The following is a 25415-nucleotide window of genomic DNA, read 5'->3' on the forward strand; positions in this document are numbered from 1 at the left end:
CTACGTTGTGCGTCGCCAGCCCAGCCCGGCCTGTTCCTGCTCCACGCACAAAACCTACGGTGTGCGTCACCAGCCCAGCCCGGCCTGTTCCTGCTCCACGCACAAAACCTACGGTGTGCGTCGCCAGCCCAGCCCGGCCTGTTCCTGCTCCACGTACTAAACCTACGGTGTGCGTCGTCAGCCCAGCCCGGCCTGTTCCTGTTCTACGCACAAAGCCTACGGTGTGCGTCGTCAGCCTGGTCCAGCCCGTTCCTGCCACTCGCACCAAGCCAAGGGTGCGAGTCGTCAGCCTGGTCCAGCCCGTTCCTGCTACTCGCACCAAGCCAAGGGTGCGAGTCGTCAGCCTGGTCCAGCCCGTTCCTGCTACTCGCACCAAGCCAAGGGTGCGAGTCGTCAGCCTGGTTCAGCCCGTTCCTGCTACTCGCACCAAGCCAGGGGGACGAGTCGTCGGCCTGGGCCAGCCCGTTCCTGCTACTCGCACCAAGCCAAGGGTGCGAGTCGTCAGCCTGGTTCAGCTCGTCCCTGCTACTCGCACCAAGCCACGGGTGCGAGCCGTCAGCCTGATCCAGCCCATTCCTGCTACTCGCACCAAGCCAGGGATGCGAGTCGTCAGCCTGGTGAGGCCCGTTCCGAATCCACGCATCAAGCCTAGGGTGCGTATCGTCGGCCAGGTCCGGTCCGTTCCTGCCTCACGCGCCAAGCCAGGGGTGCGCGTCGTCAGTCCAGATCCTACCAGCTGGGTCAGATCGGACCGGGGGCGCTACGGGGGGATTGAAGAAGGGTGGTGGTCAAGCCCGGAGCCGGAGCCGCAGATCGAGGAGTAATGCCCACCCAGCCCTCCCCTGTTTGGGGGTTTTGAGGCGCGGTCGCAGTCCGCGCCTTTAGGGGGGGGTACTGTCACGCTCTGGCTCCGGGACTTTGTATGTTGAGCCAGGGTGTGTTCGTTTCGTTGTGTTCTGTTTGGTTGGGTTGTCTATGTGGTTGTTTTTCTTGGTTGATCGAGTGACTCCCAATCAGAGGTAACGAGTGTCAGCTGTCGGCTCATTATCTCTGATTGGGAGCCATATTTAAACTGTCTGTGTTCACCTTGTGTTTGTGGGTTTTTGTTCCTGTACAGTCATTGTCACTGTGGACTTCTCGTATCGTCATTTGTTTTGTGGTTTTCGTGTTGCACTTTAATTAAATAAAGTCATGTTCGCTCAACGCGCTGCGCTTTGGCCCACTCCCTCATTAGACGATCGTGACAACAATGTGATTTTCTGGAGAAAAAAAATCTCAATTTGTCTGTCAAAGTTGACGTGTACCTATGATGAAAATTACAGGCCTCTCTCATCTTTTTAAGTGGGAGAACTTGCACAATTGGTGGCTGACTAAATACTTTTTTCCCCCACTGTAACTGATTCAAGCTGCACTTTATTACACCACAGTGGGGCGGACACGTTGGACACATTTCTTTCATCTCTGACTTCCTGTTTACTGGGGTTGTTCGTGGCAGTCAGTTTGCCTAGTGTTGCTGATCTTCACACGATACACAACGGCATATTATGAACAATTGACTTGAATAAATATTGTTTGTGAAACAGACTAGTTTGGCTGTTGTTGGTTGGAGATAAAACAGCTATTATCAGTTTTACAAATCACCTCATAGAATGTCAAAAATAGTCAACAACAAAATCATCCCATAAAATCGTGATTCCTCATTGTTCATTCTCTGCACTCTTTCCCCCCCCCCCCCCCTTCCTTTGCACATGTGAGGCTGGTGTTATAACAGCACAGCACAGCGAAGATCTAATTCAATCAAGGCGTAAGCCGCACACACACACACACACACACACACACACACACACACACACACACATGCTCAGTGGCCCACTCTCTCTTTCTCAATCAAGGCAGCGTAAGCTTTGAGTTGTGTGATTCTGTCCCAATCCTCCTCTTGTTGAAAAGTCCAATCTGACTATCTGACAGGCAATATGCTTCCAATCCCAGCTAACAGCTGGCCCTGTGGTTAAAACGCATCACAGAGATTATGTTGGAGTTTGATTTATTGAAGGATATGAGGTGTATTCTCCTCACCACTCTCTCTTCTTCTGATTTATTGAAGGATATGAGGTGTATTCTCCTCACCACTCTCTCTTCTTCTGATTTATTGAAGGATATGAGGTGTATTCTCCTCCTCACCCACTCTTCTCCTTCGCATCCCAAATGGTAGCCTATTCCCTATATAGTGCACTACCCTATGGGCCCTGGTCAAAAGTAGTGCACTATGTAGGGAATAGGGTGCCATTTGGGGGACACACCTCGATTCCGTCTTGTCATTTTAAACACACTTTGTGTCACCAGATAAAGACCCGCTGATCTCATGGCCTTGTGAACACAATACGGACAAGGTCACACATTAACCAGTATGGAGTTAATGATTTACTGTCCTACAGTATGGAGTTAATGATCTACAGTATGGAGTTAATGATCTACAGTATGGAGTTAATGATCTACAGTATGGAGTTAATGATCTACAGTATGGAGTTAATGATCTACAGTATGGAGTTAATGATCTACAGTATGGAGTTAATGATCTACAGTATGGAGTTAATGATCTACAGTATGGAGTTAATGATCTACAGTATGGAGTTAATGATCTACAGTCCTACAGTATGGAGTTAATGATCTACAGTATGGAGTTAATGATCTACAGTATGGAGTTAATGATCTACAGTATGGAGTTAATGATCTACAGTATGGAGTTAATGATCTACAGTATGGAGTTAATGATCTACAGTATGGAGTTAATGATCTACAGTATGGAGTTAATGATCTACAGTCCTACAGTATGGAGTTAATGATCTACAGTATAGAGTTAATGATCTACAGTCCTACAGTATGGAGTTAATGATCTACAGTATGGAGTTAATGATCTACAGTATGGTGTTAATGATCTACAGTATGGAGTTAATGATCTACAGTATGGAGTTAATGATCTACAGTATGGAGTTAATGATCTACAGTATGGAGTTAATGATCTACAGTATGGAGTTAATGATCTACAGTATGGAGTTAATGATCTACAGTCCTACAGTATGGAGTTAATGATCTACAGTATGGAGTTAATGATCTACAGTATGGAGTTAATGATCTACAGTATGGAGTTAATGATCTACAGTCCTACAGTATGGAGTTAATGATCTACAGTATGGAGTTAATGATCTACAGTATGGAGTTAATGATCTACAGTATGGAGTTAATGATCTACAGTATGGAGTTAATGATCTACAGTATAGAGTTAATGATCTACAGTCCTACAGTATGGAGTTAATGATCTACAGTATGGAGTTAATGATCTACAGTATGGAGTTAATGATCTACAGTATGGAGTTAATGATCTACAGTCCTACAGTATGGAGTTAATGATCTACAGTATGGAGTTAATGATCTACAGTATGGAGTTAATGATCTACAGTATGGAGTTAATGATCTACAGTATAGAGTTAATGATCTACAGTCCTACAGTATGGAGTTAATGATCTACAGTATGGAGTTAATGATCTACAGTATGGTGTTAATGATCTACAGTATGGAGTTAATGATCTACAGTATGGAGTTAATGATCTACAGTATGGAGTTAATGATCTACAGTATGGAGTTAATGATCTACAGTATGGAGTTAATGATCTACAGTATGGAGTTAATGATCTACAGTATGGAGTTAATGATCTACAGTATGGAGTTAATGATCTACAGTATGGAGTTAATGATCTACAGTATGGAGTTAATGATCTACAGTCCTACAGTATGGAGTTAATGATCTACAGTATGGAGTTAATGATCTACAGTATGGAGTTAATGATCTACAGTCCTACAGTATGGAGTTAATGATCTACAGTATGGTGTTAATGATCTACAGTATGGAGTTAATGATCTACAGTATGGAGTTAATGATCTACAGTATGGTGTTAATGATCTACAGTATGGAGTTAATGATCTACAGTATGGTGTTAATGATCTACAGTATGGAGTTAATGATCTACAGTATGGAGTTAATGATCTACAGTATGGAGTTAATGATCTACAGTCCTACAGTATGGAGTTAATGATCTACAGTATGGAGTTAATGATCTACAGTCCTACAGTATGGAGTTAATGATCTACAGTATGGAGTTAATGATCTACAGTATGGAGTTAATGATCTACAGTCCTACAGTATGGAGTTAATGATCTACAGTATGGAGTTAATGATCTACAGTCCTACAGTATGGAGTTAATGATCTACAGTATGGTGTTAATGATCTACAGTATGGAGTTAATGATCTACAGTATGGAGTTAATGATCTACAGTCCTACAGTATGGAGTTAATGATCTACAGTATGGAGTTAATGATCTACAGTATGGTGTTAATGATCTACAGTATGGAGTTAATGATCTACAGTATGGAGTTAATGATCTACAGTATGGAGTTAATGATCTACAGTATGGAGTTAATGATCTACAGTATGGAGTTAATGATCTACAGTCCTACAGTATGGAGTTAATGATCTACAGTATGGAGTTAATGATCTACAGTATGGAGTTAATGATCTACAGTATGGAGTTAATGATCTACAGTCCTACAGTATGGAGTTAATGATCTACAGTATGGAGTTAATGATCTACAGTATGGAGTTAATGATCTACAGTATGGAGTTAATGATCTACAGTATGGAGTTAATGATCTACAGTATAGAGTTAATGATCTACAGTCCTACAGTATGGAGTTAATGATCTACAGTATGGAGTTAATGATCTACAGTATGGAGTTAATGATCTACAGTCCTACAGTATGGAGTTAATGATCTACAGTATGGAGTTAATGATCTACAGTCCTACAGTATGGAGTTAATGATCTACAGTATGGTGTTAATGATCTACAGTATGGAGTTAATGATCTACAGTATGGAGTTAATGATCTACAGTATGGTGTTAATGATCTACAGTATGGAGTTAATGATCTACAGTATGGTGTTAATGATCTACAGTCCTACAGTATGGAGTTAATGATCTACAGTATGGTGTTAATGATCTACAGTATGGTGTTAATGATCTACAGTATGGTGTTAATGATCTACAGTATGGTGTTAATGATCTACAGTATGGAGTTAATGATCTACAGTCCTACAGTATGGAGTTAATGATCTACAGTATGGTGTTAATGATCTACAGTATGGTGTTAATGATCTACAGTATGGTGTTAATGATCTACAGTATGGAGTTAATGATCTACAGTCCTACAGTATGGAGTTAATGATCTACAGTATGGTGTTAATGATCTACAGTATGGTGTTAATGATCTACAGTATGGAGTTAATGATCTACAGTCCTACAGTATGGAGTTAATGATCTACAGTATGGAGTTAATGATCTACAGTATGGTGTTAATGATCTACAGTATGGAGTTAATGATCTACAGTATGGAGTTAATGATCTACAGTCCTACAGTATGGAGTTAATGATCTACAGTATGGTGTTAATGATCTACAGTATGGAGTTAATGATCTACAGTATGGAGTTAATGATCTACAGTATGGAGTTAATGATCTACAGTATGGAGTTAATGATCTACAGTATGGAGTTAATGATCTACAGTATGGAGTTAATGATCTACAGTATGGAGTTAATGATCTACAGTATGGAGTTAATGATCTACAGTATGGTGTTAATGATCTACAGTATGGAGTTAATGATCTACAGTATGGAGTTAATGATCTACAGTATGGTGTTAATGATCTACAGTATGGTGTTAATGATCTACAGTATGGTGTTAATGATCTACAGTATGGTGTTAATGATCTACAATATGGAGTTAATGATCTACAGTATGGAGTTAATGATCTACAGTATGGTGTTAATGATCTACAGTATAGAGTTAATGATCTACAGTATGGAGTTAATGATCTACAGTCCTACAGTATGGAGTTAATGATCTACAGTATGGAGTTAATGATCTACAGTATGGTGTTAATGATCTACAGTATGGTGTTAATGATCTACAGTATGGAGTTAATGATCTACAGTCCTACAGTATGGAGTTAATGATCTACAGTATGGAGTTAATGATCTACAGTATGGGGTTAATGATCTACAGTATGGTGTTAATGATCTACAGTCCTACAGTATGGAGTTAATGATCTACAGTATGGTGTTAATGATCTACAGTATGGTGTTAATGATCTACAGTATGGAGTTAATGATCTACAGTATGGAGTTAATGATCTACAGTATGGAGTTAATGATCTACAGTCCTACAGTATGGAGTTAATGATCTACAGTATGGAGTTAATGATCTACAGTATGGAGTTAATGATCTACAGTCCTACAGTATGGAGTTAATGATCTACAGTATGGAGTTAATGATCTACAGTATGGTGTTAATGATCTACAGTATGGAGTTAATGATCTACAGTATGGAGTTAATGATCTACAGTATGGAGTTAATGATCTACAGTATGGAGTTAATGATCCACAGTATGGAGTTAATGATCCACAGTATGGTGTTAATGATCTACAGTATGGAGTTAATGATCTACAGTATGGAGTTAATGATCCACAGTATGGTGTTAATGATCTACAGTATGGAGTTAATGATCTACAGTATGGAGTTAATGATCTACAGTATGGTGTTAATGATCTACAGTATGGAGTTAATGATCTACAGTATGGAGTTAATGATCCACAGTATGGAGTTAATGATCTACAGTCCTACAGTATGGAGTTAATGATCTACAGTATGGAGTTAATGATCTACAGTATGGAGTTAATGATCTACAGTCCTACAGTATGGAGTTAATGATCCACAGTATGGAGTTAATGATCTACAGTCCTACAGTATGGTGTTAATGATCTACAGTATGGAGGTAATGATCTACAGTATGGAGTTAATGATCCACAGTATGGAGTTAATGATCTACAGTATGGAGTTAATGATCCACAGTATGGCATTTTATGTTAAAAACATATCTCTATAAGGGGACATTTTATGTTAAAAACATATCTCTATAAGGGGACATTTTATGTTGAAAACATACCTCTATACGGGGACATTTTATGTTAAAAACATACCTCTATAAGGGGACATTTTATGTTGAAAACATACCTCTATACGGGGACATTTTATGTTAAAAACATACCTCTATAAGGGGACATTTTATGTTAAAAACATACCTCTATAAGGGGACATTTTATGTTAAAAACATACCTCTATTAGGGGACATTTTATGTTAAAAACATACCTCTATTAGGGGACATTTTATGTTAAAAACATACCTCTATAAGGGGACATTTTATGTTAAAAACATACCTCTATAAGGGGACATTTTATGTTGAAAACATACCTCTATACGGGGACATTTTATGTTGAGAACATACCACCGTGAGGGCATTGTTAAAAGCATATAATATCCAAGAATTCAAACACTCAAGTGTTGCAATTAGTACAGTACAACATCCTACACTCATCAACATCTATATACAGTTCATTAAGGGAACATATACATTTCAGAAAGGTTGGGTTGATGTGCTATATTGAAGGCTTCCAGTAAATCATAATTACTGAAATAACAGGCTCCAAACACCACAACTACTATTTACTAAGGGTACTTCTTCTCTCTGTTTTGGATACACACACACACACACACACACACACACACACACACACACACACACACACACACACACACACACACACACACACACACACACACACACACTCCCTCTCTCTGCACAAAAAACAGGGCAAGATCCTGAACTGCCTCTCCCTGCCCCATCCCAGGGGCTGTCTAATCTCATTGGTTGCCGTCAGGGGGTTTATATTTGCATATTGTGGGTGTGTCCTGACTCAGTGCTGGGATGAATGACTCTTTCAGTTCAGAACACGACAAGGCAGCAAACGAACTCTCTGCAGAGACTATGTGCTCTGCCGGCGCTGATCAGCTCAGCAAACAACATGCCTCTGATGCTTTAGCTCCGTCTCTCAGCTCCTGGCTATAGGTGACGCCACACTGAACCAGGCGGAGTAAACATGTTCAACAGAAAAGGCACCAGCCTTAGCTCAAGAGGAATAACATGGGTAAGTGGAATATCAATGTGTTCTCATTGTAGTCTTGTAGCAGTTAGTCTTTATATTAAAAAAGAAAGAGAGAAAGCTTTTTATTTTTTTATTTTTTTTATAGTTCAATAGTTCAATGTCAAATGAGAGTTTGCTGGTGCTTAAGTCACTTGGCAACTTCAACATGTGTTATGTAATTGAATGAATAATAGCATGTACGTTATTTTCAATACATTTTAATGTCTGTGGTTCAAAGCCAAGGCTGCGTTCTATTAGTTATTATTGAAAGAGTTAAAGAGAGGAAACTTATATTTTAAATAAAAACACACGTGCCTGTTTAGAAACTCTATTTACTCAGTGAATTTTTCTTCACTATCGACACCATAATATAACGGTATATGTCGACGTGTTTGTTGTCCCCTGAAGCTGATTCTCTCATGTCTGCAACGTGTTAAACCCAAGTTTCTGTGTTGTGTCTGTATTTCAGGGTTTGTGCATACTCCTGCTTTACACCAGCTCTCTCTCCTGTTTTGCTAATTTCAGCCAAGCAAAAGAGCTGGTCTATAAGATAAAAGAGGGATTGCCCTCCGGCACACTCATAGGGTCCGTGGGCTCCGACTTACACTTGGATTTATCCCTTGATCCCCCTGTTTTATTCAATCTGCCCCAGAAGAAGCTTAGTGATCAGTACGTCTCTCTGAACAGCACCACGGGGGAGCTGTTTACATCTGGGAACGAGATCGACAGGGAGACGCTCTGCCCCGACGCCTCAGAGCACAACCAGGGCTGCGTGCTCTCCCTGGACGTGTTCGTTCTACCCCAGCGGTACTTCCAGCTGGTTAAGGTCAAGATCTTGGTCGAGGATGTTAACGACAATCGCCCGCGCTTCCCGACGGGCGAGATTAGGGTTTCCGTCCCGGAGAACACCCGGGTCAACGCGAGGTTCGCGGTGGAGCAGTCAGCGACAGACCCTGATCTGGGGTTCCACGGGGTCCAGACGTACTGGCTGGTCAGCGACTTCGGGGTGTTCGCCCTGGACGTAGAGGAGAATGAAGGGGGTGAGCTGACCCCCTTCCTCATCGTGACCAATGAGCTGGACCGGGAACGACAGGGGGAGTACGTAACGGATATTATAGCAGAGGACGGCGGGTCACCACCTCTTCTTGGCACCGCCACGTTAAGGATTATAATCACTGATGTCAACGATAACTGTCCTCAGTTCGCAGAGTCACAGGTCAACGTGACGCTATATGGGAATACGACTAAAGGAGCGCACCTGTCCAGGTTACACGCCTTCGACCCCGACCAGGGTGCCAACGCCGTGATCAGCTATGCGTACAGCGAGCGCGTTCCCCGGGAGACTAGAGCACTTTTCCATCTGGACCGGGTTACCGGGGTGATCAAACTGGCTGGTCAGATCAACACCGTAACCGGAAAGATCTACAAACTCACTGTCCTCGCCAACGGGCCCGGGTGCATCCCTGCCGTCGCCATGGTGACGGTGCACGTGATCCGGGTGGCGTCCGGTCCTCCGGTTATCATGCCGCGCTACATCGCAGCGGAGAAAGACGGCGTGGTCACGATGAAGGAGTCCGAACCGCCGTTATCGCCGATCGCGTTTTTCACCGTGAAGAACACGGACCAGAGAGGACAGAGGACGGAATGCTTGCTGGAAGGATCCGGCCCGTTCAGACTGTCACCTTACAAACTGTTTCAGAACGAGTATCTTTTAGAGACGACGGAGCCGCTGGACTACGAGCAGAGGCAGGACTATGAGCTGACTATAGTGGCCAGGAACCCAAAAGGACTCGACATCAAGGCCTTCGTTAAGATCCTGGTTCTGGATGAGAACGACAACGCGCCTGTCTTCAAACAGGCGCTGCATGAGGTGAGTGAATAAATGTATGAATGCGTGAATGATTTAATGGGTTATGATTAGGTTTAGGGTTTTGGACATTTATTGGACATATTATTTAAAATACAGAGAGTTGTCAAAGCCATTTTAGTAAAATAATGCAAATTATAGAGGAAAACAATATGTGTAAAAAATATATAGAGGATTCAAAACAAAAAAAGTCTACCCACGTATTTATTTTTGTATTTACTTATTTATTTCTGTATTTCTGTATTTATTTTGGTATTTACTTATTTATTTCTGTATTTCTGTATTCATTTTTGTATTGACTTATTTATTGATGCATTTACGTATTCATTTTTGTATTTACTTATTTATTGATGTATTTACCTATTTATTTGTGTATTTACTTATTCATTGATGTATTTACGTATTTATTTTTGTATTTACTTATTTATTGATGTATTTACGTATTTATTTTTGTATTTACTTATTTATTGATATATTTACGTATTTATTTTTGTATTTACTTATTTATTGATGCATTTACGTATTTATTTTTGTATTTACTTATTTATTGATGTAATTACGTATTTATTTTTGTATTTACTTACTTATTGATGTATTTAAGTATTTATTTTTGTATTTACTTATTTATTGATGTATTTACTTAATGACTTATTTGTTTCCTTGTGATCCTTATTATTCTCAGGTCTCTGTGGAGGAGAATAACCCTCCTAACACCTTCCTGACCCGGCTCCAGGCCACAGACCAGGACAGTGAGGGCAGAGGAGAGGTCATCTACCTGCTAGGGTCAGACGCTCCCTCCATTTTTCTCCTGGACAGGCTGACCGGTGTGCTGACCGTGTCCACATCTCTGGACCGCGAAGAGAAGCAGACCTACAGGTCTGTCGCATATTGATGATGTATTGTAATGTATTATGACTGATATTGGATGGATTAAATGAATTATAACTGCCTACAGTGGCGAGAACAAGTATTTGATACACTGCCGATTTTGCAGGTTTTCCTACTTAAAAAGCATGTAGAGGTCTGTAATTTTTATCATAGGTACACTTCAACTGTGAGAGACGGAATCTAAAACAAAAATCCAGAAAATCACATTGTATGATTTTTAAGTAATAATTTGCATTTTATTGCATGACATAAGCATTTGATACATCAGAAAAGCAGAACTTAATATTTGGTACAGAAACCTTTGTTTGCAATTACAGAGATCATACGTTTCCTGTAGGTCTTGACCAGGTTTGCACACACTGCAGCAGGGATTTTGGCCCACTCCTCCATACAGACCTTCTTCAGATCCTTCAGGTTTCGGGGCTGTCGCTGGGCAATACGGACTTTCAGCTCCCTCCAAAGATGTTCTATTGGGTTCAGGTCTGGAGACTGTCTAGGCCACTCCAGGACCTTGTGATGCTTCTTACGGAGCCACTCCTTAGTTGCCCTGGTTGTGTGTTTCGGGTCGTTGTCATGCTGGAAGACCCAGCCACGACCCATCTTCAATGCTCTTACTGAGGGAAGGAGGTTGTTGGCCAAGATCTTGCGATACATGGCCCCATCCATCCTCCCCTCAATACGGTGCAGTCGTCCTGTCCCCTTTGCAGAAAAGCATCCCCAAAGAATGATGTTTCCACCTCCATGCTTCACGGTTGGGATGGTGTTCTTGGGGTTGTACTCATCCTTCTTCTTCCTCCAAACACGGCGAGTGGAGTTTAGACCAAAAAGCTCTATTTTTGTCTCATCAGACCACATGACCTTCTCCCATTCCTCCTCTGTATCATCCAGATGGTCATTGGCAAACTTCAGACGGGCCTGGACATGAGCTGGCTTGAGCAGGGGGACCTTGCGTGCGCTGCAGGATTTTAATCCATGACGGCGTAGTGTGTTACTAATGGTTTTCTTTGAGACTGTGGTCCCAGCTCTCTTCAGGTCATTGACCAGGTCCTGCTGTGTAGTTCTGGGCTGATCCCTCACCTTCCTCATGATCATTGATGCCCCACGAGGTGAGATCTTGCATGGAGCCCCAGACCGAGAGTGATTGACCATCATCTTGAACTTCTTCCATTTTCTAATAATTGCGCCAACAGTTGTTGCCTTCTCACCAAGCTGCTTGCCTATTGTCCTGTAGCCCATCCCAGCCTTGTGCAGGTCTACAATTTATCCCTGATGTCCTTACACAGCTCTCTGGTCTTGGTCATTGTGGAGAGGTTGGAGTCTGTTTGATTGAGTGTGTGGACAGGTGTCTTTTATACAGGTAACGAGTTCAAACAGGTGCAGTTAATACAGGTAATGAGTGGAGAACAGGAGGGCTTCTTAAAGAAAAACTAACAGGTCTGTGAGAGCCGGAATTCTTAATGGTTGGTAGGTGATCAAATACTTATGTCATGCAATAAAATGCAAATTAATTACTTAAAAATCATACAATGTGATTTTCTGGATTTTTGTTTTAGATTCCGTCTCTCACAGTTGAAGTGTACCTATGATAAAAATTACAGACCTCTACATGCTTTGTAAGTAGGAAAACCTGCAAAATCGGCAGTGTATCAAATACTTGTTCTCCCCACTGTATATACGTTTATAGTAACAATAATAATAATTTACTTATTTAACTAATATAGTGTTTTTCATTACAGAAAATAATCTCAAAGCGCATAAAAAGCCTAAAAAAATAAACAACAAATTGAAATTGAGATAATGGAGATGAAATATCTCTATGTCAAATATGACATAAACCTGTTCTTTATAAAGGGTGGCATGAGCACTGCTCAGTAAAGGCTTTATAAATCATATTAATTTGAGGCTTCACAAAGCATTCATAACCTTGTCATGGATCTTGGTAGAGCATTGCAACACCAGGTTAGTGGGGTTCGATTCCCGGGACCACCCCATCTGTAAAGATGTATGTGCGCATGACTAAGTCACTTTGGATAAATGGCATATATTATATTACTCTAAACCCTTTCTAGGATGGCTCAACCTCTTTCCCTCTTGGGCGCACAGCCAATATTGGACCTGATCTCAACATCCCCCAAAATTCTCTGTTGCAGTATGACACACTCTAAAGTGTAGTCCTGCACGGCAGAACACGTTGGTAGGTCCTTTAAAATCTGTATGAATGTTCTGCCTAATTCCGTTTTTTCCCGCCCCATATTCTGTTTGCTCGGTTTAGTTTTTCCAGGTTTCAGATTTCCCCTTTTTTTTTCTGGTTTTCCCCCAGTTTTCACAAGATACTTTATTGCCATACCAACCAGGGTTGGTGGTATGTGTTTACAGTACAGTGTGGTAGATCTGAAGGTTGGTGGTATGTGTTTGAGATACAGTATGGTAGATCTGAAGGTTGGTGGTATGTGTTTACGGTACAGCATGGTAGATCTGAAGGTTGGTGTTATGTGTTTACGGTACAGCATGGTAGATCTGAAGGTTGGTGGTATGTGTTTGAGATACAGTATGGTAGATCTGAAGGTTGGTGGTATGTGTTTACGGTACAGCATGGTAGATCTGAAGGTTGGTGGTATGTGTTTACGGTACAGCATGGTAGATCTGAAGGTTGGTGGTATGTGTTTACGGTACAGCATGGTAGATCTGAAGGTTGGTGGTATGTGTTTAAGATACAGCATGGTAGATCTGAAGGTTGGTGGTATGTGTTTACGGTACAGCATGGTAGATCTGAAGGTTGGTGGTATGACTTTAAGATACAGCATGGTAGATCTGAAGGTTGGTGGTATGTGTTTACGGTACAGCATGGTAGATCTGAAGGTTGGTGGTATGTGTTTACGGTACAGCATGGTAGATCTGAAGGTTGGTGGTATGTGTTTACGGTACAGCATGGTAGATCTGAAGGTTGGTGGTATGTGTTTACGGTACAGCGTGGTAGATCTGAAGGTTGGTGGTATGTTTCTTTATCTCCACTGTTATTTCCCCTACGTAGTGAAGCTAGTTATTTTCCCTACGTAGTAAAGCTAGTTATTTTCCCTATGTAGTAAAGCTAGTTATTTTCCCTACGTAGTAAAGCTAGTTATTTCCTTACGTAGTAAAGCTAGTTATTTCCCCTACGTAGTAAAGCTAGTTATTTTCCCTACGTAGTGAAGCTAGTTATTTTCCCTACGTAGTAAAGCTAGTTCTTTCCCTACGTAGTAAAGCTAGTTATTTCCCCTACGTAGTAAAGCTAGTTATTTTCCCTACGTAGTGAAGCTAGTTATTTTCCCTATGTAGTAAAGCTAGTTCTTTCCCTACGTAGTAAAGCTAGTTATTTTCCCTACGTAGTAAATCTAGTTCTTTCCCCTACGTAGTAAAGCTAGTTATTTTCCCTACGTAGTGAAGCTAGTTATTTTCCCTATGTAGTAAAGCTAGTTCTTTCACTACGTAGTAAAGCTAGTTATTTTCCCTACGTAGTAAAGCTAGTTATTTTCCCTACGTAGTAAAGCTAGTTATTTTCCCTACGAAGTAAAGCTAGTTCTTTCCCTACGTAGTAAAGCTAGTTATTTTCCCTACGTAGTAAAGCTAGTTCTTTCCCTACGTAGTAAAGCGAGTTATTTTAAGAACCAGGGCTTGCTGTTGCCGTATGACATCCCGATTTTGGGGGGGATACACGTCTCTACACAGACCTGGATGTATGACGTCACAGCATCTGTGTACTCATCGAGTGAGGTACGCGAGGCTCTGAAGGTATCCCAAATCGTATTCCAAAACAGCCTTTTCAGAGTTTTGACGGCATCTGTGTACCATATTTTTAACTGTTTTGGACTTTGGTTTAATCATTTAGAGTTGTTGTTTATACTTTGGAATGAGGAGCAGCGTCACGTGGTCAGATTTTCCAGCTGAGCTCTAGGGAATGCACGGTAAGCAGATGAGATTGAACTGTAGCAGTGATCCAGAATTGGATCTTCTCTTGTGTCACCAGTTGTTCATAGTTAAGCACAGTGCTATGAAAAAGTATTTGCCCCCTTTTTAATTTTCTCCACTTTTGCATATTTGTGATACTGAATGTTATCAGATCTTCAACCAAAACCTAATATTAGATAAAGGGAACATAAGTGAACAAATAACACAACAATTACATATTTATTTCATTTATTTCATAAACAAAGTTACGCAACACCAAATTCCCCTGTGTGAAAAATTAATTGCCCCCTTACACTCAATAACTGGTTGTGCCACCTTTAGCTGCAATGACTCCAACCAAATGCTTCCTGTAGTTGTTGATCAGTCTCTCACGTCGCTGTGGAAGAATTTTGGCCCACTCTTCCATGCAGAACTGCTTTAACTCAGTGACGTGTGGGTTTTCAAGCATGAACTGCTCGTTTCATGTCCTGCCACAACATCTCAATTGGGATTAGGTCTGGACTTTGACTAGGCCATTCCAAAACTTTCAATTTGTTGCTTTTTAGCAATTTTCATGTAGACTTGATTGTGTGTTTTGGATCATTGTCTTGCTGCATGACCCAGCTGCGCTTCAGCTTCAGCTCACAGACGGATGGTCTGACATTCTCCTGTAGAATTCTCTGATACAGAGCAGAATTCATGGTTCCTTCTATTAAGGCAAGTCGTCCAGGTCCTGAGGCAGCAAAGCATCCCCAAACCATCACACCACCACCACCATGCTTGACCTTTGGTATGATGTTCTTACTGTGGAATGCAGTATTTGGTTTTCGCCAGGCATAATGGGACCCATCTCGTCCAAAAAGTTGACTCAAGTTTGCCAAAAAGCACCTGGATGATCATCAAGACTTTTGGAAGAACGTTCTATGGACAGATGATTCAAAAGTATAACTTTTTGGACGACATGGTTCCAAACTCTGCATTCCACAGTAAGAACATCATACCAAAGGTTAAGCATGGTGGTGGTGTGATGGTTTGGGGATGCTTTGCTGCCTCAGGACCTGGACGACTTGCCTTAATAGAAGGTCAACATACAACACCATTAGTATTAAAGCAGTGATGTGTCAGATAACAACCTTGCCCAACATACATTTACATTTTAGTCATTTAGCAGACACTCTTATCCGGAGCAACTTACAGTTAGTGAGTGCAAGCATTATTTTTACATACTGGCCCCGCGTGGGAATCAAACCCACACTCTACCAACTGAGCTACATCCCTGCCGGCCATTCCCTCCCCTGGGCCAATTGTGCACCGCCCCATGGGTCTCCCGGTCGTGGCCGGCTACAACAGAGCCTGGATTCGAACCAGGATCTCTAGTGGCACAGCTAGCACTGCGATACAGTGCCTTAGACCACTGCCCCACTCGGGAGATATATTTATGTTTGTGTTATGAATGACCAAAGGTTTGTGGCTGATCTTTCAGCGGGAGAGAGGGTGAATGTGTCAAAGACCTGACTGGGCCCAGTACCCCACGGTATGGCTTGTTATATTGTGTCAAAGACATGACTGGGCCCAGTACCCCACGGTATGGCTTGTTATATTGTGTCAAAGACATGACTGGGCCCAGTACCCCATGGTATGGCTTGTTATATTGTGTCAAAGACATGACTGGGCCCAGTACCCCACGGTATGGCTTGTTATATTGTGTCAAAGACATGACTGGGCCCAGTACCCCATGGTATGGCTTGTTATATTGTTGTCAAAGACCTGACTGGGCCCAGCACCCCATGGTATGGCTTGTTATATTGTTCTGCTTGTGTACTGACTGAGGAACATGTAACTTGGTTTCAGAAGAAAGCCACTTTTAATTTCCTTACGTTGGGGGCTGTCATCAAGGTCGTTGGGGGCTGTCATCAAGGTCGTTGGGGGCTGTCATCAAGGTCATTGTAATGTGACTAACATGACTTCTCTTTAGAGCATGTGTCATCCTGCAGCACAACATGTTATAACACACTTATGTACCCTTTATAACGCATGACATACGGTTATAGATGCTTTGTAACACACTTATGAACCATTTATAAAGCATGACATACGATTATAGATGCTTTGTAACACATTTATGAACCCTTATAAAGCATGACATACGATTATAGATGCTTTGTAACACATTTATGAACCCTTTATAAAGCATGACATACAGTTATAGATGCTTTGTAACACACTTATGTACCCTTTATAACGCATGACATACAATTATAGATGCTTTGTAACACATGTATGTAGTGCTTAGGCAGGCATTATGAAGGTTTTATGAAGCCTTTATAAGCTGAACGTCATTTAAAGCGGGGCCGATGTATGGATGACACAATGTATCATAACTGCCTATGGATGTTCATGGTGTACCAAAACTCTCACTACATTTTTTTTTTTTTAATCTGCAATATGTTTTGTCAAATTGTTGTTGTAATATTGTATAGTTTCTAAACTCTAAACTGTAACCTCTGCAGGTTCATGGTTCGGGCGGTGGACCGAGGGACCCCCAGGAGAGAGTCTATAGCTACTGTGGTTATCACTGTGCAGGACCGCAATGACAACAGGTAAGAGACAGGCCAGACACGGAGGAGCTGTCACTTTGTGACAACTGCTGACTTAATTGATTGATTGATTGTTTTTTCGATTGATTGATTGATTTTATTTCATTTTTTACCCAACAAGCCCGCGCTTCATCAATAAAGACTTCACATTCTTCGTGCCAGAGAACTTCCCGGGGTTTGGCGAGATCGGTGTTCTCTCGGTGACAGATGCAGACGCGGGCGAGAACGGCTGGGTGGCGCTCTCCATCCTCAACGGCAGCGACGTCTTTGTGATCGACACGGGCCGCGGCGCTCTAAGGGCCCGGACCCCTCTGGACCGGGAGCAGCAGGGGACGTACTACCTCTGGATCGAGGCGGTCGACGGAGGGGAACCTGCGCTCTCCTGCGTCACCATGGTTACTGTCCTCCTCCTTGACGTGAACGATAACCCTCCCGTGGTCTTGTTCCCCCAGTCTAACCAGTCCTACATGCTGGTGTTACCTAGCACCCTCCCAGGGACCTCCATCACGGAGGTGTACGCCGTGGATAAAGACACAGGGATGAACGCTGTTATCGCCTACAGCATCGTCAAGAGGAAAGGTGGCGAGCCGGGATCGTTCGACATCGACCCGGACACGGGGAATATCACGTTGAAGAGAGAACTGAGCGACCGCGGTCTCTATAGTCTGCTGGTTAAAGTCTCGGACCGTGGTCAGCCTGAACCGCTCCACGCCACGGTCCTGGTCAACCTCTTCGTCAACGAGACGGTTTCTAACGAGAGCTATATCCAGAGTCTTCTCACCAGGGAGGCCGAGATCCAGATCGAGGAGAAGCCGTGGTATGTGGGGAAGCTGACAGAGAGGCCTGGCAGAGAGGAGTTGTACCCCTGTCAGCCGGTACTCATAGCTCTGTCAGTCACCTGTCTAGGACTACTCAGCATTGTCATCACATTGACTGCTTATATATGCTGCAAGAAACTGAAGAAGCATCAAATGAAAAGACTAGAGGTTGAGATTCCTTTGAAGATGAACGGTGACTCGCAGGAGGTGGGTAGAAAGCTTATGGAAATCTCCAACATTTGATGACGTTGACATCGCAAACGACTTCAAGGCGAAAGACTCCACATCAAAACTGTTCACTGCAACTGTTTATAACAATGTGAATTGTGAAGTGTAGATTTTCATCCTCAAAAGACACAGCCTGCATCCCAAATAGCACCCTATTCCCTATTTAGTGCACTACTTTTAACCATAGTAGTGCACTATAAAGGAAATAGGGTGCCATTTGTGACACAACCCTCATTTTTAAAAACGTTTAAAAAATGACCCTATGTGCTGTATATATTGTAGATAATATGAAATGTTTTATAACTTTATAACAAAATCTTTAAATAGACATGGCATTTTTATTTTATTTTTTAATGTAAGCCTGAGAAATTACTCCTTAAACTTACAAACATTATTTTATGATTATGAGCGTGGGGGAAAAGAAAACAACGGGAGAGATTCTATATTTGTTCACCAGGACGTCTGGATCATTGGAAAGGGATGAGGATCAGTGTTGATTGATATAACGATGTTATATTCATACCCTTCGATTGCATTTGGAAAAAAGTGACACATCAAGTGACACATTTACACAAGTCAATTCTAAAAGTTATACATCGTTTAAATACAAATTAGCGACGATCCCGTTGTACTGTAAAGACACACAGAAAACGCGCAGATCTATGTCTCTTTCTCAGATAGCTTCAGCAGTAAGATTATTTAACTTCTGCAGATTACGGAGGTTAAACACGTAAATGCCATCCCACTCTACACACAAGTCGATTCAAATCTGTTCTTTTCCTCAATCTACTGGATTATGTGTGGTGAGATTTTACATGTTTTATTTTGTTGTCATACGGTTTCAAGAAGCCACCAAGCAAACCCTCTACCAGCCTCCTTGCCTGTATCCCAAATGGCACCCTATTTACCTATATAGTGTCCATAGGGGGCTCTGGTCAAAAGTAGTGCACTATATAGGGAAATAGGGTTCCGTTTGGAACGCAGCCTTAGCCACCTCCCAGTGAACCTGTCATTACCAAACCCCCTGTGCTCATTGTCTGTCTGTGAAAAGAAATCCATGATTGAATATTAAAAAAAGTGCTTTATTTTCATATTATATTGCATTTTTTGCCTCTGTGATGAAAACGGCCTACACGGAAAGTGCCTTTTATATTAGGATGTAAATTAAAGAAAATGTTTTGATCATAAATAAGAATTTGAGCTGGGGGGAAATTAAATGAAACCCCATTTTAACTCCTGAGCTGACAGATATCCAAAATGAAACAGGCTGTAAGGTTCTGTTGGAATAATATCTTTGATATCTGGTATTTAAGGATCAGGGGTGTGTGTGTGTGTGTCTGTGTCTGTGCGCGTGTGTCTGTGTGCGTGTGCGTGTGCGTGTGTGAGCGTGTGCGTGTGTGTGTGTGTGTGTGTGTGTGTGTGTGTGTGTGTGTGTGCGTGTGTGTGCGTGTGTGTGCGTGCGCGTGTGTGAGCGTGTGCGTGTGAGCGTGTGCGTGTGTGTGTGTGTGTGTGTGTGTGTGTGCGTGTGTCTGTGCGCATGTGTCTGTATGTGCGTGTGTGCGTGTGCGTGCGTGTGCGTGCGTGTGTGTGTGTGTGTGTGTGTGTGTTCTCCTTGCCTTTAAGGAACTCCCGACATATCAACACCCTAGCTATGTATATATTATATTCTAGCATTGTTCTCTCCTCTCCTTCCTTCTCAGAAAACCAGTCTGGGTTCGGCTCCGACACAAAAACAAACCGTGAGAGACAAAAAGTATGCTAAGAAAACAAATACTCCAGTTCAACCACGTGGAGATCCTCTTTACAAGGCTGCTGGGCATTTTACCCGTCTGGAATTATGACTCTGTTGGCAAAGATCTGAAAGTAAATTGTAAAAAAGCAACAGTTGTATGTATATAACAGAGTTGTAACACTGAACAAAAATATGAACCGTAACAGGCAACAATTTCAAAGATTTTAGTTCCAGTTCATATGAGGAAATCAGTCAATTAAAATAAATAAATTAGGCCTTAATCTATGGATTTCACATGACTGGGAATACAGATATGCATCTGGTCACAGATACCTTAAAAAAAAGGTAAGGGCGTGGATCAGAAAACCAGTCAGTATCTGGTGTGACCACAATTTGCCTCATGCAGCATGACACATCTCCTTTGCATAGAGTTGATCTGGCTGTTGATTGTGGCCTGTGGAATGTTGTCCCACTCCTCTTTAATGGCTGTGCGATGTTGCTGGATATTGGTGGGAACTGGAACACGCTGTCGTACACGTCGATCCAGAGCATCCCAAACATGCTCAATGGGTGACATGTCTGGTGAGTATGCAGGCCATTGAAGAACTGGGACATTTTCAGCTTCCAGGAATTGTGTACAGATCCTTGCGACATGGTGCCGTGCATTATCATGCTGAAGCATGAGGTGATGGCGGAGGGTGAATGGCACAAAAATGGGCCTCAGGATCTCGTCACGGTGTCTCTGTGCATTCAAATTGCCATTGATAAAATGCACTTGTTTTCGTTGTCTGTAGCTTATGCCTGCCCATACCATAACCCCACCGCCACCATGGGGCACTCTGTTCACAAGGTTGACATCAGCAAACTGCTCGCCCACACGACTCCATACACACTGTCTGCCATCTGCCCGGTACAGTTGAAACCGGGATTCATCTGTGAAGAGCACACTCCTCCATTGTGGTAGTGGCCATCGAAGGCGAGCATTTTCCCACTGTAGTCTGTTACGACGCCGAACTGCAGTCAGGTCGATTCCCTGGTGAGGACGACGAACACGCAGATGAGCTTCCCTGAGGCGGTTCCTGACAGATTGTGCAGAAATTCTTCGGTTGTACGAACCCACAGTTTCATCAGCTGTCTGGGTGGCTGGTCTCAGACGATCCCGCAGGTGAAGAAGCCGGATGTGGAGGTCTTGGGCTGGCGTGGTTACACGTGGTCTGCTACACTACTGTGTCTATCACTTGAATGAAGAAGAAAAATGCTATTTTTGTCAACTCCATAAAACATAAAATCAGTCAGATTTTAGTCTAACGTCGAGTGCTGAAAGATCTGATAGAATGATCATGTTTTTATTGGGGATTTTCAAATGAATAATTTTCCATGTTTTACTGTGACACTCTGGCTCCGGGACTTTTATATTTGAGCCAGGGTGTATTTGTTTTGTTGGGTTTTGGTTTGGTTATGTTGGGTTTTGGGTGTATTTCTATGTTTGCAGTTCTGTGGGGTTTATGTCTAGGTTTGGTCAATGACTCCCAATCGGAGGTAACGAGTGTCAGCTGTCGGCTCGTTATCTCTGATTGGGAGCCATATTTAATCTGATTGTTTTCCTGTGGGAATTGTGGTTTTTTTTTCCAGAGTCAGTCATTTGTCACTGTCGGACTTCACTATCGTCATTTGTTTGTTGTTTTCGTGGTTGCTTTTATTTAAATAAAGTCATCATGTTCACTCAACGCGCTGCGTATTGGTCCGCTTCCTCAGACGATCGTGACAGAAAAACCCACCAAAGAAAGACCAAGCAGCGTGTCCAGGAGCAAGGAGACTGGACATGGGAGGAAGCGCCGGGCAAGGAGATAGAGAGGCTGGCGATGGCCCAGGTGGGCACATCGTGGTCCTGGGAGGACATGCTCGGAGGCAAGGGACCTTGGGGAAGGATCAAGGCCCTGGCGAGAGAGGAGCAACGGCGGCAGCAGGGCCATCGTCGGAGGGTCGTGAGTCAACCCCAGAAAATTTTTAGGGGGGGGCACACGGCATGGACGACGGGGCTGACGGAGGAGAAAAGGGGGAGTATCGAGGAGGCCACCAGGCCAGGGGTACACCGCCCTGTATGTCCTGTGCGGATGCCTCACACAGAGTGTGTGAGGGTAGGCATTCAGCCAGGACGGGTGGTGTCCGCTGTTCGCTCCAGGCCTCCTATCCGTCTCCACAGCCCGGTCCGGCCTGTTCCTGCCACCCGCACCAAGTCTACGGTGTGCGTCGCCAGCCCGGTCCGGCCTGTTCCTGCCACCCGCACCAAGTCTACGGTGCGCGTCGCCAGCCCGGTCCGGCCTGTTCCTGCCACCCGCACCAAGTCTACGGTGCGCGTCGCCAGCCCGGTCCGGCCTGTTCCTGCCACCCGCACCAAGACTACGGTGCGCGTCGCCAGCCCGGTCCGGCCTGTTCCTGCCACCCGCACCAAGTCTACGGTGCGCGTCGCTCGGCCAGAGTCTGCCGTCTGCCCAACGGCGCCTGAACTGCCCGTCTGCCCAACGGCGCCTGAACTGCCCGTCTGCCCAACGGCGCTTGAACTGCCCGTCTGCCCAACGGCGCCTGAACTGCCTGTCTGCCCAACGCCGTCTGAACTGTCCGTCTGCCAAGCGCTGCATAAGCCGCCCATCTGCCATGAGCCTTCAGAGCCGTCCGCCAGACCGGAGCCGCTAGAGCCTTCCGCCAGACAGGATCAGCCAGAGCCTTCCGCCAGACAGGATCGGCCAGAGCCTTCCGCCAGACAGGATCAGCCAGAGCCTTCCGCCAGACAGGATCAGCCAGAGCCTTCCGCCAGACAGGATCAGCCAGAGCCTTCCGCCAGACAGGATCAGCCAGAGCCTTCCGCCAGACAGGATCAGCCAGATCCGTCAGCCAGCCATGAGCAGCCAGATCCGTCAGCCAGCCATGAGCAGCCAGATCCGTCAGCCAGCCACGAGCAGCCAGATCCGTCGGCCAGCCATGAGCAGCCAGATCCGTCGGCCAGCCATGAGCAGCCAGATCCGTCAGCCAGCCATGAGCAGCCAGATCCGTCAGCCAGCCATGAGCAGCCAGATCCGTCGGCCAGCCATGAGCAGCCAGATCCGTCGGCCAGCCATGAGCAGCCAGATCCGTCGGCCAGCCATGAGCAGCCAGATCCGTCGGCCAGCCATGAGCAGCCAGATCTGTCAGCCAGCCATGAGCAGCCAGATCCTTCAGCCAGCCATGAGCCGTCCAGCCAGGATCCGCCAGAGCCAGCCAGCCAGGATCCGCCATTGAGTCCGGTGCTGTCCCTTAGCCCGGTGCTGCCCCTTATCCTGGTGCTGCCCCTTAGTCCGGTACTGCCCCTTAGTCCGGTGCTGTCCCTTAGTCCGGTGCTGCCCCTTAGCCTGGTGCTGCCCCTTAGTCCGGTGCTGGCCCTTAATCTAGTGGGGTTAAGGTGGAGGGTGGTCATTTGGAGGAGGCTACGTAAGCGGGTAGTGACTATGGTGGGGTGGTGGTCTAGGCCGGAGCCAGAACCGCCACCGAGGAGGTATGCCCGCCCAGCCCTCCCCTGTTTGGGGGTTTTGAGGCGCGGTCGCAGTCCGCGCCTTTAGGGGGGGGTACTGTCACACCCTGGTTCTGGGACTCATTATGTTGAGCCAGGGTGTGTGCAGTCTATGTGTTTATGTTCTATGTTGGGTGTCTAGGTTGTTGTTTTCTATGTTTGGTCAATGACTCCCAATCGGAGGTAACGAGTGTCAGCTGTCGGCTCGTTATCTCTGATTGGGAGCCATATTTATACTGTGTGTTTTCACCTTGTGGTTGTGGGTTTTTGTTCCAAGTTCAGTCGTTGTCACTGTTGGACTTCACATTCGTCTTTTGTTTTGTATTTACGTGCTTTATCTATTAAAGTCATCATGTTCACTCAACGCGCTGCGTATTGGTCTGCTCCTGTTTTAGACGATCGTGACATTTACAAATGTTCTGTTTTGAGTATCTGTTGTCAACTCCGTCACTGATGGAGTATATTTTTATTGTATATATTCGGGGGGGGGGGGGGAAATTAATCACAGTTCTACAACATAAGCAATTGAAGTTTTTATTGTGCTAGACATAAGGGATAATGTTTGCTTTATAAATGCTGTTTTATGTTCTAAATCTAGAAAAACATGCCAAAATGCTAAATTAGCCCAGGAGCATTTAATAGTGCTATGAAACAAAATAAAAATAAGTTTGGAGATTTGTATTACATATCTGAATAATCTAATATTAGAATTACATAATCAAGGCATTTAAACACTTGTTGACAATAATTTTAAAAAATGGAAGGTATTTTATGGTGTCTGATGGAGTTTACATAAATCCAGTTGGTTGCATTTAAAAAAAAAATGTTTTATTAATTAGGAGGTTGTTCCTTTACCTGGCGTGATAGCTGATACTTTGGTCTATCAAAATATATATTAAACATTTTGTTAATATTACTACAAATATTTATGGAAGAAAAGTTGAGATCGTCCCGTCTTTTAAGAATCCCTGAGCTCTAAAACAGCAACATTTTCTCTCAGCGTTCTCTCAGTAAAATAGCGATTAGCTATAATACTCACATTTTTCAATCTGCGGCATGGAATATTTTTTTTATTTGTTTTATGGGGGTAGTGGAGTTTGGGGGGGCCTTGCTCAGACCTTGTGGGGGAGCCCCGCGAAACTGCGATATGCCACTGTCCATACCAAACGTAACATATCATACTCATTTCAGTGTCCCAGATTTTCGTTTACTATATTACGTCTGCCCCCTGAGTCTAGGTTGGTGTGCACGGTCAGAAGATGTGGGGGGCCAGCCAACCAACCAGCCAACCATAAAGCACGTCCGACATTTGGCCCCAATATGTGGCCGACAGTGCAAGGCCAAGTCGAGTGTAAAAGAGATTTAAATACGACAGGGAATTCTGAGGTGGTGCACCACGATGATTTGAATAAATTTGATATTGAAATGATGTAATTGTTACTATATATTTTTTAATATTCTGGCCAGTGAATATTTTGGGAGCAACTTGTGAGGAAGAGAAATTACACTTGAGATTTACTAGCAATGAAGCCAAAAATGAAGGTGAGAGAATTGTTATACTTATCACATGCCGAAAGACCTTTCGAACGTCTGCTTAATATCTAAACTAGTAAAAAGTGCAGCATGTATCGCATGCTTGGGAAAATGAACCCTACTTTTATTAATCAGAATCAGTGTGTGTTATTGTGCACAGAGCCACACTCCATCACCATAACAGCTGTAAA

General features: G+C 43.6%; 1 protein-coding gene across 1 annotated transcript; it reads left to right on the forward strand.

Annotated features, from left to right (window-relative positions):
- Positions 1-8048: 8048 nt before the first annotated feature.
- LOC311116974 (protocadherin-20-like) lies at positions 8049-18430 on the forward strand (the record flags this gene model as incomplete). The annotated part of the gene is made up of 5 exons (XM_084191979.1): positions 8049-8096; positions 8563-9963; positions 10643-10836; positions 17283-17372; positions 17491-18430. 5 exons carry the CDS (start codon positions 8049-8051, stop codon positions 18428-18430), a joined length of 2673 nt encoding a protein of 890 aa, XP_084048105.1.
- Between the last annotated feature and the right edge of the window lie 6985 nt (positions 18431-25415).

The sequence above is a fragment of the Coregonus lavaretus genome (assembly GCF_964263955.1).
Source record: "Coregonus lavaretus genome assembly, contig: HAP1_SCAFFOLD_2273, whole genome shotgun sequence".
Taxonomy (NCBI): Eukaryota; Metazoa; Chordata; class Actinopteri; order Salmoniformes; family Salmonidae; genus Coregonus; species Coregonus lavaretus.